Raw genomic sequence first — 12898 nt, forward strand, 5'->3', positions numbered from 1 at the left:
CACAACAGGTGTTGCACTATAGGCAAAGGTATTCTAGTTTTAAGCATTTTACAATGTCACAAGTCTATCAGATCTCCATGTCCCACCATATACTGCCCAGGGATGAGTCTATGGGTTAAAAGAAATTCGGGGGGGGGAAAAACCTGGAATGAATAGTATTCATCGAGTTCAGGGCAAGTGAAACATTTGCGCGGATCAGGAAAAGACAAAACCTCTATGGAGGATTAAGGGATTGAAACGGATTCCGGGGCCCTGAATGTTCCTCCCTTGCTTTTCCGCTGGCGCACAAGAGCTTCCTTACCGTCACTTCGGACACCCAGACGGGCTTGGTCTGCAGGCTGCAGATCCGGTCCTTCAGGACCTCGTACCACATGTCCGAGCCGGGCTGGAGCTCAATGCGAGCTGAAAGAGGGGAGAGGCGCAGTTCAGCTGGGGCACCTGGGAGCCACTCCCCAGGTTTCCAGCGTCTCGGATTCCTTTTCCACATCCTAGGGCCGAGCAGTGGCTCTGTGGCTCAGGATCTGCGCTTGTGGCTGGAAGGTTGCCGGTACATATCCCGCGGCCGGCAGAGGGATCCTACTCTGTTGGGCCCCTAAGCAAGGCCCCAGCTGCTCCAGTATAAATGGCTGACCCTGCGCTCCAACCCCCAGCTTCTCTCCCTGTCTGTGCGTCTCATGGAGAGCAAGCTGGGGTATGCGAAAAGACAACTTCTTAATACAAGAAATTGTATATGGCCAATAAAGTAATCTTATCTTATCCTCCATTTAAACTGTCTTTACAGCTCCAGGAATGGAGTTCCAGCCAGATATAGGGAGTGACAAAGAAACCTTCAACCACAAACAACTCATTCGAGGTTTTAAATTGCAGGGCATGGAACAACAAATTACTTTCCTGCCGTCTGGCCATCCTGCTCAGTTCAGTTGTCATATGCACAAGTGCAAAGAAATACTTATTTGCATATATGTATGGGCCGATACAAAGACATTAAGGAATCACCAAAAACAAACGCCAAACAGCAGCAGTTACAAGTTAAATAATATGCAACTTATAACGGAATAAGTCAGACCAGCAGTTTGAGAAGAGAAGCAAAAAAAAAACCCATCAGCATGAGTCTGTGGTATGGGTAGAGTTCAGTAACCCGACAGCCTGTGGGAAGAAGGCTCAGCAGCGCCTTTATTTCTTGAGGTGCCTCAAGCGATGGGGGATGCCAATACATGTGTTGGTGAACTTCTACCGCTGCACCATCGAGAGCGTCCTCACCAACGGGATCACCGTGTGGTATGGCAACACTTCTTCGCGAGAAAGAAAGGCACTGCAGAGAATGGTCAATATGGCCCAGAAGATCATCGGCTGCGGTCTCACCGAGATTAAACAGCTCTATGAGGACCGCTGCCGTGGTAGAATTCTGGCCATCACAGAGGACAGTCACCACCCCGGGCATGAGCTCTTCACCCCACTGCCCTCAGGCAAGAGATATAAGAGCATACGGACACTTACCACTAGATTCTTCAATAGCTTCTACCCACAAGCAGTGAGACTGGTGAACACATTTAGCCAGGCCCCTCGGACCACACCTACACCATCACCATCTACCTCATTATGATTTCTTATTTATTGCACATCTCCAGTCATTGTTTACACGTCTGTATTGTTTACATTCAAACTGTCTACTAGTTTAATTGTACATTGTCTACTGTTTGTTTGTATATTGTCTTGATGCACTGTTTGGACTTTGTTTTGTTTTTTACACTTGTTTTACAAATCGAGAGACTTTCTGTAAGTAAGAATCCCATTGTACCAGTACCGGTTACATATGGCAATAAAGTACAAGTTCAAGTTCAAGAAACTGTCCCTCAATCTGGAGGTTCGTGCCTTTGTTGCTACCAGGATGACTGGAATAATTCCAGCCTTCCTGAGGCAGTGAGGTGTAAAGATGTTCACAATAGACGGGAGCTGTACTCCAGTGATGGACTGGGCTGACCTGACCATCCCCTGTAACGCCTTCCGGTCAGACAGAGCTGCTGCCAAACCACACTGAAATACCACACACGAGCACACTCTCAATAGCGCTCCTGTAAAACGCGGCAAGGACAGTTGAAGACGGACCAAATTTCCTCGACCGTCTGAGGAAGTAAAGGCGCCGTTGCTGCATGGTGACGAATGACCTTGCATGAACTGTGTTTTCTCAGTTCTCAGCCCCGCTCTGCGCCGGAGCCTGCCGTGGAAAGGGAGAGCTCACGCCGGGCACCTACCGGAGAAGAGGTGGGCGAAGTACTTGCGGGTCTTCAGGGCCTGCGCGTAGAGACGGCGCGAGCTCTTCTTGGAGTCCGGGCACAGCCTCTTCCTCATGGCCTTGACGTCCTTGCGGCTGTGGGGGTCCAGGAAGACCACCAGGGGGTGGTACTGGATGTAGTTGAGCCGTTCCACCGCGGTGGGCGTGATGTCCAGCAGGGGGTGCTTGTCCTGAGGGAAGGGAAGAAGGAGGACATGAGAGGGTCCGCCGAGCCCCAGAGTCAACAGGTCCGAGATCGGGCTGCGACGGACAGCTCCGTCCAACTATTACAAAACCTTGTTTCCTTCCCTGCCTGTCTTCACACAACTACAGCAAACCAGCTTTAATGGTTCTGGGCCAGACAATTGATTTCAACTGGTCAGCTGAACGTCTGGCTGTCTACTTCCAAAAGGAAAAGTTACTTTTTCCAAATAACCACCTGGGAAGCAGCTCAGATCATCCTAGTAAATGGAAGCTTCTTGGTTTACATCTGCCGAGCCCTTTCTGTAGTAGAAGGGGTCAGAGGTCAAGGATCCACTGACGTATTGCAAGCTTACAGGAGTGCTGTGCTTCTTGGGGACAATACTGCAAGACCACAGACATCTGACGAGTCCCAGGGAGTGAGACACAGGAGATAAAATTCCCCCATCTCCATCCCAGCCACTGTGCACTCCACCTCTGGAAATCCCAGTTCCACAGGTGGTACTAATTTACACTCAGGCCCAAACCAGTGTCTTTTCTGATCAAGCCACGCAGACGCCCCACACATTTTTACAAAGCGACCCCATCTTGCCGATCACACGAAATTCTCGTGTTGCCTCGCCACACCTCCTCACCTGCTCTGAAATCTGCTTCACGGTCTCCAGTTTGATCACTGAGGAGGAACCTTCTCCTCCACTGCGAGGGACCATCTCTGTGTACAGAAGAGCGAGAGGGGGACGAGAGAGAGAAAAAGTTACCTAGATCCAACATCACAGCTCAGATCATCCCAGTAAACTTTGAAATTCCTAGCCCAGTGCAGGCCGGGTCCGACTGCGCTCGACTTACGGGCCACTTCAAACTCGTTGGGCATTTCTCTAGCCAGCTTCTCCATGGCCACATCGTTCAGAGGACCCAGGATGGCGATGGGGCGTTTGAAACTAGCTGGAAGAGAGAATTGGCAGGAGGCCGTGTGAGTGAGGAGATACACAGCCCCGTGAACACCTGTGGAGTCTGTGGGCAACACACTGTGTGTATAACACCAGGAAAGAGATTAAGTTGAGGGTTGTGAATGATGGTAGACAATAAAAAGAATAAGAGAAGCACATAATTCAAATGATTTTACAGCTGACACCTTAAGAGCTCATTTTTTCCCTCAGACAAGCGACCATAAACATTCCAGACGTTAACTAAACAAATTACAAGTGCACCGATGGCCATATTTTAAAGGAAAGATCTAAAGGGTTATGTGTAATCTCTTCTTATAGTGCTAAGCTATAAAAAGCAGCTACATCACCCTGCAACTCACAACTGCAGCCCCACTGAAGCTCAGTAGGTGTGAGCCTGGCCAGTATCTGGATGGGAGACCTGCTGGGAAAGCAGTGCAACCTGGGAGAATCAGGTTCCTGCTGTAAGAGGTGTTAGTGGGACCAGTAGGCCACATTTCTATATTTTCAATAGGACAATTCTCCAGCTGTTGGGCACTATCTCTGTTCACTCTGTGGTCAATGTGGGTCCTAATGCCCTAATGACCCAGTATATTGGAGCATTACACAGTACTATACTGTAAAAAAAAGGCACCATCCTTCAGATAAGACATAAAAACGAGGTCCTAACTCTTTGTGGTCATTAAAAATTCCAGGATGTTTCTTGAAAAGAGAAGGGGTGTCACCCCAGTGTCCTGGCCAAATTTCCCCCCTGGCCTTTACCCATCATGGCCTCCTAATAATCCCCATCTCTGAACTGGCTTCATCACTCTGCTCTCCTCCCCACCGAGAGCTGGTGTGTGGGGGAGCGGACTGATGCACCATCCAGGTGGGGCTGCACACTGGTGGTGGCAGTGGGATTCCCCATTACCTGTAAAGCGCTTTGAGTAGAGGGTCCGGAAAAGTGCAAGGAGGTTTACTAATAATCCCTCTAATGACTGAAGGCCAGCTGTGCCAGAGCACAGGCAGAGCCCCGTCCTCTCACCCTCTCGCAGCAGGACCTTCTCGTAGGCGGGGTACTTGGCCTGGATGGTGAGCTGCAGCAGGTCGTCCCGGCTCCTGCGCACGTTCTTCTTGGCCCCCCGGAGGCCCCGCAGCTTCCAGAACTCGGCCCGGGGCCCCGAGACCTGGGAGGACGCCGCGCTGCTCTTCTGAGCCTTCTCCATATTGGCTATCACCTCCGCCCTGAGAGGGGCACAGAGAGAAAGCCAGAGAAGACGGAGACGACAATTTAACGTGCAGGTCCACGGTCATCCAAAGATATTTAGGATTCAGAAAGCAAAGACAACTTACTCGCTTTCTCTGTAGCTACAAGTAATAATTAGATAATCACAGTATGGGCCAGCAAGTTACATTAATTCTTAAGTGCCTTAAGAATCTGGTTTTTTATAGCTTTAATGACTCTCTACTGAGATGGTATACTTATGTAAGAATGTCATATTGTCTAATTAATGCTTAATATTTTATTAATATTCCCGTCTTTATTATACGATCTATATTTTAAAATTATGAGTAAAAGAAAAGAAAAATGGGGACAAGAGGAAGCACAGTGGCATTGGTGTCTTGCAGCATTAGAGACCTGGGTTATCTCCAGACTGAGCCTATCTGTGTGGAGTTTGCATGTTCTCCCCAGGTTTGGTTAGGGCTTCCTCCAACCTGGTAGGTTAATTGCCTACCAGGAGAACTGGCAACCTTGCTTAGTCTGCAAGTCTGTTTGACATTGACCGGCTAACTGACCAGGTCACTGACATGACCTGTCAATAGCCCCCCTTCCGCCCAGGACCACCATGCTGACCTCTTGAAGTTGGGGATGGTGCCCTTGTCCAGCTCGTGCAGGTCGTTGCCCATGCGCACTGCCAGCCAGGTGCCCAGCTTCCCGTGATGCATGGTGTCCAGCACGCGGAAGACCTCCCCCCGTGTGAAATTGAGCCCGTTAGACCCCTCCGCCACCTGGTCGAAGTGCGTCCGGATGAAGAAAGAGTCTCCCAGGTTGGACTGCATAATCTTCCTGTAGACTGAAATCAAGACGGAGGCTCTAGCAGAGCTGTGCTTTGTGGTGGCGAGACCTGTACTGGTCAGCTCACACGGCGGTGAACGTTCAAGCTCAAGAGTAACTGGTCCAGACACAAGAGGCAGGGGGAGATCAAGACAGCAAACGCCATGAAACGTGCACTTGACCAGTGCAATTTGCCGCTTTCGCTGGTAATGGGAATACAGCAGTAGTCTTAAAAAAAACTCCCAGAGGTAGCGAAGGTACAATATGTTTATTTGCTGTTTGTTTCCCAGGTTCAGTGAATTAGGAAAGAGAATAAAACCCATGAGTAGTTTTAGAAGACCCCCCATACCCACACACACACACCTTTCACCTGGTCTTTTTGAACCGCCTCCCCAGGGCGGGCAGTACTTACTGTCCATCTTGTTCTGCGTGTCTATGACGACCTGCTCCCCGCTGCGGATGTTGAGCAGGAACATGGCCGCCTCCTCCCTGGTGAAGTGGCCGAAATCAACTCCGTTCACCTGCCAGCACCAGAGGGCACAGCCCCATCAGAGCACACCCCCAACACGGCACAGGTCGAACTCCCTGGGGTGCCTGGGAGCCCTGGAGCTCTATGACCACTATACACCAGCTGCACATGTCCGCACTGCGCAGGGCCCTGTACAGTCCTACGCACATCAAGTGCTTCCTAGGCAAAACGGCAAGGTACTTTCAGGGGCAGACCGGTCCTTTGTGAAACAAGGATGGTAATAACTGAGTGTAACAAAGAAGCAGTGTAAACTGTATTCAACACATTGCAATAAAGGTGCTCTTTAATTCGGACACTCCATAACATTTCTTATGTTAAAGACACAGCCCTACAAAAAACATCCTCTTCTTCCAGGTTTGAAGAAAAACAGGTGGCACCTACTGCTTTGTATTAAAAGGCAGTTTTAGTGTTAATAAATCATAGAGCTTATAATGGAGATCGTATATAAGTAGATGAGAAAAGAAACATTTCAGCTGTGCAGCCTTCTTGGGGTGTGAGTTCCAAAGAAGGCTCCACAGCAGAAACGTTGCGTTTCTTTTCAGCCTGGAATAAACCTTTACTTGTTCCTCTGCAGCCTACGCATGCTGACGCAGCTCCCTACTTGAGCTACATATGTGCAGATGCTCTAGGAGATGTCTTGGGATTAAGCAGCACTAGTAGTTTTAACACGGCAAATACTCCTATGAATGAGCTGCTTCCTCTGCAACTCCTCCCCAGCTGAATCCTGCACACTGACTCGGGTCACTGGCAGGTCGTCATGGGAACAGTGCCGGATTTCTCATCAGGCACTGTAGGCACAATGCCTAGGGCCTACAAACTAATGTAAAAACGAGCTGAAACAACGTGCCTGCGATCGACTCCACATCAAAAATCATACGCTATCTAGCAGCTGTTCTAGAAACTAGAAGTATGGAAGTGATGGTCGCTTGGGTTTAGCATTAGAATAGTGCAGCGCCCACACCAGTCTACTTTAGCGGCTGCACCTGTCCTTAGCTATGGGCCCACAAGGCAGGCTGGGGGCAGTTGTCAGTGTGTCAACTGGAGATTGACCCAGACAGTGTCAATAACAGAGAGTTTATGAGGAGCCGTTGTAAATAGTTGTCAGTGTTTGCTGCTTTGTCCTTGTAGCCCACCGTAAACTGAAGTACCCCTCCTTAATCCTTACCCTGTGTGTGTGTGTAACCCCTTCCAGGAGTTTCAATCTCTGTCAAAAAATAAATGTGTTGTTGCCGGCACATCAGGGGTGTGCGAGCTCCATTCTATGCGGATGCCCCAGTCAGTACAATAGTTTAAAGTGTGTTATGTCAATTGACATAATTCAATTGGCGTTTATCCCTCGTTTTGCACATTTCGCAGTGAAAGTGCCCAGGCCCCCCCCCCCCACTGTGGGCTGCTGCCTAGCATGACCTGCGCCCTGACGCCTCACCTGCAGGATCTGATCGCCCTCCCTCATGCCCTGCTGGTGGGCCTGGCTCTGAGGCTGCACCCCGCCCACGAAGATGCCCACGTCGTTGCCGCCCACCAGCCGGAGGCCCACGCTGCCGTCCTTCACGAAGTCCACCGTCCGCAGGTCCGAGCTGTAGCTGTCCGCAGAGGGAGGGAGGAAAAACCTGTTCTTTTACCAGCACTGACAAAGCGAGCAGAGGCCTGCCATCTTCAAACATAGCATGGCCAACCATGAGACATGTAGGTTTTTGTGCATCTGAATATAAAATTGCCAAAAACTCTCAGTAGTGTATAAAGTGTACGTACAGGATTCCAGAAGGTGTGCGATTTTTTTATTTTGAGAAAATGAACTTACCCTGAATTAGCTCTCCTCACACGAGGCGAATCCGGGGGTACTGAATAGATGGGCTCTTCACTTGCCCTGCCTGGAAGAAGCAAACTGTGAAAATTCCTCCAGCATCCACAAGGTGTCACTATTGCACTACAGCTTACACACCTTGCTCTCATCATGGACTATTGCATCACGCCAGTGAACTAAATGGTACAAAATCAATTCAGAGGTGAAACTATGTACTTACTGTGCACCTCGGAGACATCCTCCATTGGCACTCCAGGACGGATCATGCCATTACTGGGCGGTATTATGCTGCTGTAATTCAGAGACCAAGAACAGCAGGTCAGTGACAGTACCCTGGAGACATGTGTTGGCGGAATGGTAATGGCAGGGTTAAGACATTAGTCCTGCAGTACTGCAAAGTGATTTCTAGGTAAACTCTTCTGACTACCACCCTGCGATTCTTACCCTCTCCTTCTCATCTCTCCAGGTTGACTGGTCTCTCAATGAGACACCTATGCAGAATAATTATCCTACCCCCGGCTGTTCTGTTCCCGGTATCCCTTGCTCTCGTATCTCCTGGGTGGCGAAGGGATGCTCTCCGTCTCCGAGTCGGAAAAGTCTGAGAAAGAGGGCGGAGAAGAAGGGAAAGATGAGCTGGGATTTTATCCTCCTCTGCCAGCCTGGTGAATCTCGGCCTCTTCTCTGCCAGACCCCGATAACATTAAAGATTCAAGTCCACACCAGGCACTGAACTGAAAGAATTTCTGGGTGAGCGCAGTGCGGGTTCAGCCCCAGGGAGCCCCGATCTGGCGCAATCTGCTTCTTTGAAGAGCAGGCCGAAACTCAGCTTCGTCCACAAGGGGGAGCCCTGAAAGAGGGGTGGCGAGACGAGCCTCACCTTCGGGAGGGGGTCTGATGGGAGAGTGGCCACGGGGCGGGGGGTCCTGTCCGAGGCTGACGGGCTGGCCCACGTCGGGGAAAGCTCTGGGAAGAGCAGAGGGAATAAATCGCAGTCAAAGCAAGAGTTAAATGCCCCCGATCCAAGCGGACACACACCTCTGCAGCGCGTCACTCACTTCACTGCTGAGCCCATCAGCACCGGGGGAGCTGATGGCAACGAATCACTGCAGTCATCATGCGGGTTTGTAATCCGCACGCCAATGAAATGTTGCAACGCAAACCCTGCACTTGCACTTTCAAGCAAAAAAAAAAAACTGCACTTTTAGCTTGTGTCAGAGACGCCAAAAGCTTTGAGAGTTCATAGGACATCTTTCGGCAGGCGTAGCACAGTGTAACTCGTGTCTAGCGCCAAAAGATGGCTTTTATCTAAGCAGCACTTTTTGTTACTGGCCTTCCACCAACCTTGAAGCGATCGACGAGGAAATACCCGAAATCTCACACTGGCGCCCCACCTCCGTCCTATACCCCTCTCCTGCATCCGAGCGATCTTACCTGTATTTGCCCCTGGCGCCCCTGCCGTCGGGGGCATCATCATGTCTCGGGGGAATGGAGGAGTTGCCCTCTGACTCCGAGTCGGGCTCGGGGGCTGAGCGAGAAAAGACAGGGAAGGCGAATTTCAGGAAACCTCATTTTTTAAGGCGTACAAAAGACTTTCCTTGGGCCAGTTTGATTCGGTACAATCTTTATAGCTTCCGGTCGTCTTATTTCCGGAATCCTCTCTCCTAAAAGCTTTTGCTGACCCAGAACCTGGCGACCAGCTGCTAATCATTACGTTTCCCCCTCACACAAGCAGCTGTGATCAACCGTGGGGAAAAAGACGGAGGGCGAGGAGAACGGGCAGAGTTAGGCCCACCTCGGGGTGAGGGCTGGACTGTGGGCGCGACCCAGCGAGGGGGCTCAAGAGACGGGGGGGGCTCGTGCCCTCTGGGCTGAGAGACGTCAGAAAGCAACCTGGAGGAGAGAAACGGGAGGACAAAAAGAGTTTCAAGAAGAGAAGACACGATACAATGCAGCATCTCATTCAGCAGCTTTCCAGCAATGCATTGTGCAGAACAACGACGGGAACCATACGAATAATGAGAAAATAAGAACTGTCCAACATGCGTCACATCACCACCTACACGTTTTAAACAGACAGGAGACGGTCTTGTTCATGCATGAGCGTTCCTATAAAGGGCAAGTGATTTGGGCCAATTTGCAGGGCATAACGAGCGATTGCAGACTTCAGCTGCACCAGGCCAAGCTCGAATTATTCCGCGAGGAACTCTGTGGACGGGCACCTCCTCTGACGTACCGGTATCTGTTCCTGGGCTCGATGCTGTGGCTAGTGTCCGTCCACCTGGAGGGGACGGAGGAGCTGTGGTCCGACTCCGAGTCGGAGGGTCCTGCAGGACAGAGGGACGAGACCGCGGATTGGTGACGGCCACTGCCCCACCCCGTCTCTTAGGAGGGCGTTAAAAAGAAATGCGACAGCCCCCAGAAACGCAAAAGTACTTTCCCCCCTTTGACACCGAGTTTGGGGAGTTCGCGGCTCGCGGACTGACCTCGAGGAGGGGGTGCACCTGGGGAGTGCCCCCGCCGGGGGAGGTCCTGCCTGAGAGCGAGGGGCGACGCCCGGAGAGCAGGCTGGGTCACCTCGGGAAGAACTCTGGAAGACGAGCCAAAACGAGAAAGAGCAAAGTAAAACTGTCCAATTGAGCCGAGCCCCTTGTTAGAATCACCTGAACCATAAACTTCCCCCTGCAGAAGGTTCAGATTTGGCTGAAACGCTCAATAGGATGGGAAGAGAACATGAAGATGCTTTGACAATACTTCCTCTTTGGTCTTAAGGTCAATTCAAGCTGAACAGATGATTGAGAGAGCAAACAGGACAGGGCAGGGCTGTTAATAGGCAGAGCCGTGGTTTCTTCTTAAAATCCCATTATTCTGTTTTAACCATGAACACCCATCTGGTTCCGAGCGCAATGCAGCTCAGTCCAGCACGGAGTGAGAGTCCGACGATGTGGCGCTTGGCTTGACTTCCATCTTTACATCACTGCCCTCAGCCTCACCCTCACACTTTGACCTTTGACCCGTGACCCCGTACCTGTATCTGCTTGACTGGCTTGTCACACTTGGATTGTCCTGTAGGGAGGGGGGCGACAGGCTGCGGTCCGACTCAGATTCCAAATCCCCTGAAAAAAAACGGAGAAAGAGCAGGAGTGAGGAGGATTTCTGGAGAGGCTGATGCTGTGATGTCATCATATCCGCAGCTAAGGATTCTGCTTTTCTTCAAACCACAAGCACTGCTCTTCATGGCATATCCGTTTTAAGTTATAAAACAATATTTCAACAAAAAGTTCCATGTTCCTGGTAAGTATCCAGAGCTCCTCCTGGATCTGGGATAGTGTGCAAGGTTGATGTGACATTCTGGATAGCAGGCCAGCTCATCCCAGGAACACAACCACACAGGGATGATTTCAGATTGCCAGCTGAACTAGCCAGCTCTGCAAGCTGAGCAGAAACCAGAGCACCAAAACAGAAAACAACAACCTAAGTGCCCCAGGCCGGATTCGAACCCAAACCCCTGCACCTACATGCTGTGCAGCAACAGCACCAATCTCGTGATTTATTTAATGTTAAATACATTTTGGTTTAATGGTAAAGCTGACTAACGTTGGTAAAGTCTTTTTGTGGATGTGTCACTACAAGGAAATTGGCACAGGAAGTGAAGCTTTGGTAAAAATTGGTTTAATATGAGGGAGAAATGACGATCAAATCAGTCTTTTTGATCTTAGAAAATCCAAATCGGCCTCTTATTTTATAGACACATCAAGGTTATCCCGAGCCCTTTGCTGTTGAGCACAGCCTGCGTTTGTCCTGCAGCAGGTCGGCAATCAGATCTGCAGGAGGCGGAGGGGCATTAACCCCTTCCTCGCCACAGCGCCCACCTCGGAGAGACGGCCTGGAGGAAGGGGTGCTCCACAGAGGAGAGCCATGCCTGGGAGCGAGGGGAGACGAGCGGGACTTGGCAGGAATGGCTTCGGGAAAGACCCTGGGGGGGGAGAGAGGGATAAGAATTACATCGGAGCAGTCAAGTCTAACCAACTGGAATATCATCCCTGTGCCGTCTGCAATCCCGGGTTAATCCCGAGCTCTACCTGTACTGGCTCCTTGGCGCTCTGCTGTCGGGAGTGTCCCGCCTTGGAGGAGGAAGAGAGCCGTGCTCCGAATCCGTATCCGATGGCTCTGGATACGAGAGAAAAGATGGGCAGGGGAAAAAAAAAAAGAGATGAGACTTTCGAATCATCCATATTGTCCTCTTTAACACTAGATTGAGTGCAGTGGTGACAGCGTGCACAGAGGCAGGCACAGATCCCAGACTCACCTCTCTGAAGAGGGACAGCTTGCACAGGGGACTTCAGAGACGCTACCTGCAGGGGGGTCAAGTCCTGGGAGACAGGCGGAGTGGAGCTGGGCTTCCGATTCCTGCAGAGACGGAGACAGGGAGAGGGAGAGATGACGTGGAAGAAACAGGATGCAGCAGGCAGCAATGCCAAAGACAAGCGGTTGTTTTAGAAGGGACAGCAGTGTGCAGATTAGGGCTCGAGCTGGATGAGGACAGTAGTGGGGGGTCTTGTCCTGTAGGAGGTGAAGAAGAACAAGGACTGGGTGCATGAAGGGCTATTATAAAAAAAACAACACATTGCATTCAAACACAAACACAATAAGGGTGGCCAGATATGATATATACACTTTTGTGCTGTGGGTTCTTGAATACATCTGTTTTCTGACTGCTTCATCCAATTCAGAAGCAGAAAAGCCAGAGCCTATTTCGGCAAACAATGGGTGCAAGGCAGGATCTGCAGCAGTGGAGAAAATAAGAACTCCAAGCAGATAGCACCCCAGAAATTGAACCCAGGGCTCTCGCACAGCGAGACAGCAATGCCATCCACCGTGCTGTCGTGCCACTACAAGTGGAATAAACTGCTCTGGTGAGGTGGGCTCACCTTCCGGTTCGTCTCTCCTTTCTCCCCGAGATCTTCCTTTTCCTGGTGGAGGAGGGGGGCTCCGACTCCAGATCCGAAATATCTGGATGGAAGAGACGCAAGAATCAGACACAGGACCACTAGTCGTGGGATTTGATTCGGTGATTTCTGGACCAGACATACTGCAAGGATTCTTACGAGTTGTT

At 50.7% G+C, this 12898-nt stretch overlaps 1 protein-coding gene across 2 annotated transcripts in view; it reads right to left on the minus strand.

Annotated features, from left to right (window-relative positions):
• tjp3 (tight junction protein 3) overlaps positions 1-12898 on the minus strand; it is a 30088-nt gene that overhangs the window by 2912 nt on the left and 14278 nt on the right. For both annotated transcript variants that reach the window (XM_088907591.1, XM_088907590.1), the window contains exons 8-28: positions 12714-12795; positions 12092-12192; positions 11865-11952; positions 11655-11758; positions 10811-10898; positions 10269-10372; positions 10019-10109; positions 9578-9675; positions 9217-9310; positions 8663-8748; positions 8299-8383; positions 8006-8076; positions 7783-7852; positions 7408-7564; positions 5865-5973; positions 5252-5471; positions 4442-4641; positions 3320-3415; positions 3109-3185; positions 2253-2463; positions 302-402 (exon numbers count right to left, since the gene is read on the minus strand). In XM_088907591.1, the coding sequence (XP_088763717.1) occupies positions 302-402; positions 2253-2463; positions 3109-3185; positions 3320-3415; positions 4442-4641; positions 5252-5471; positions 5865-5973; positions 7408-7564; positions 7783-7852; positions 8006-8076; positions 8299-8383; positions 8663-8748; positions 9217-9310; positions 9578-9675; positions 10019-10109; positions 10269-10372; positions 10811-10898; positions 11655-11758; positions 11865-11952; positions 12092-12192; positions 12714-12795 (2333 nt within the window). The remainder of the gene's footprint in view (positions 1-301; positions 403-2252; positions 2464-3108; positions 3186-3319; positions 3416-4441; positions 4642-5251; positions 5472-5864; positions 5974-7407; positions 7565-7782; positions 7853-8005; positions 8077-8298; positions 8384-8662; positions 8749-9216; positions 9311-9577; positions 9676-10018; positions 10110-10268; positions 10373-10810; positions 10899-11654; positions 11759-11864; positions 11953-12091; positions 12193-12713; positions 12796-12898) is intronic.

The sequence above is a fragment of the Atractosteus spatula genome, chromosome 28 (genome assembly GCF_055471065.1).
Source record: "Atractosteus spatula isolate fAtrSpa1 chromosome 28, fAtrSpa1.hap1, whole genome shotgun sequence".
Lineage (NCBI taxonomy): Eukaryota > Metazoa > Chordata > Actinopteri > Semionotiformes > Lepisosteidae > Atractosteus > Atractosteus spatula.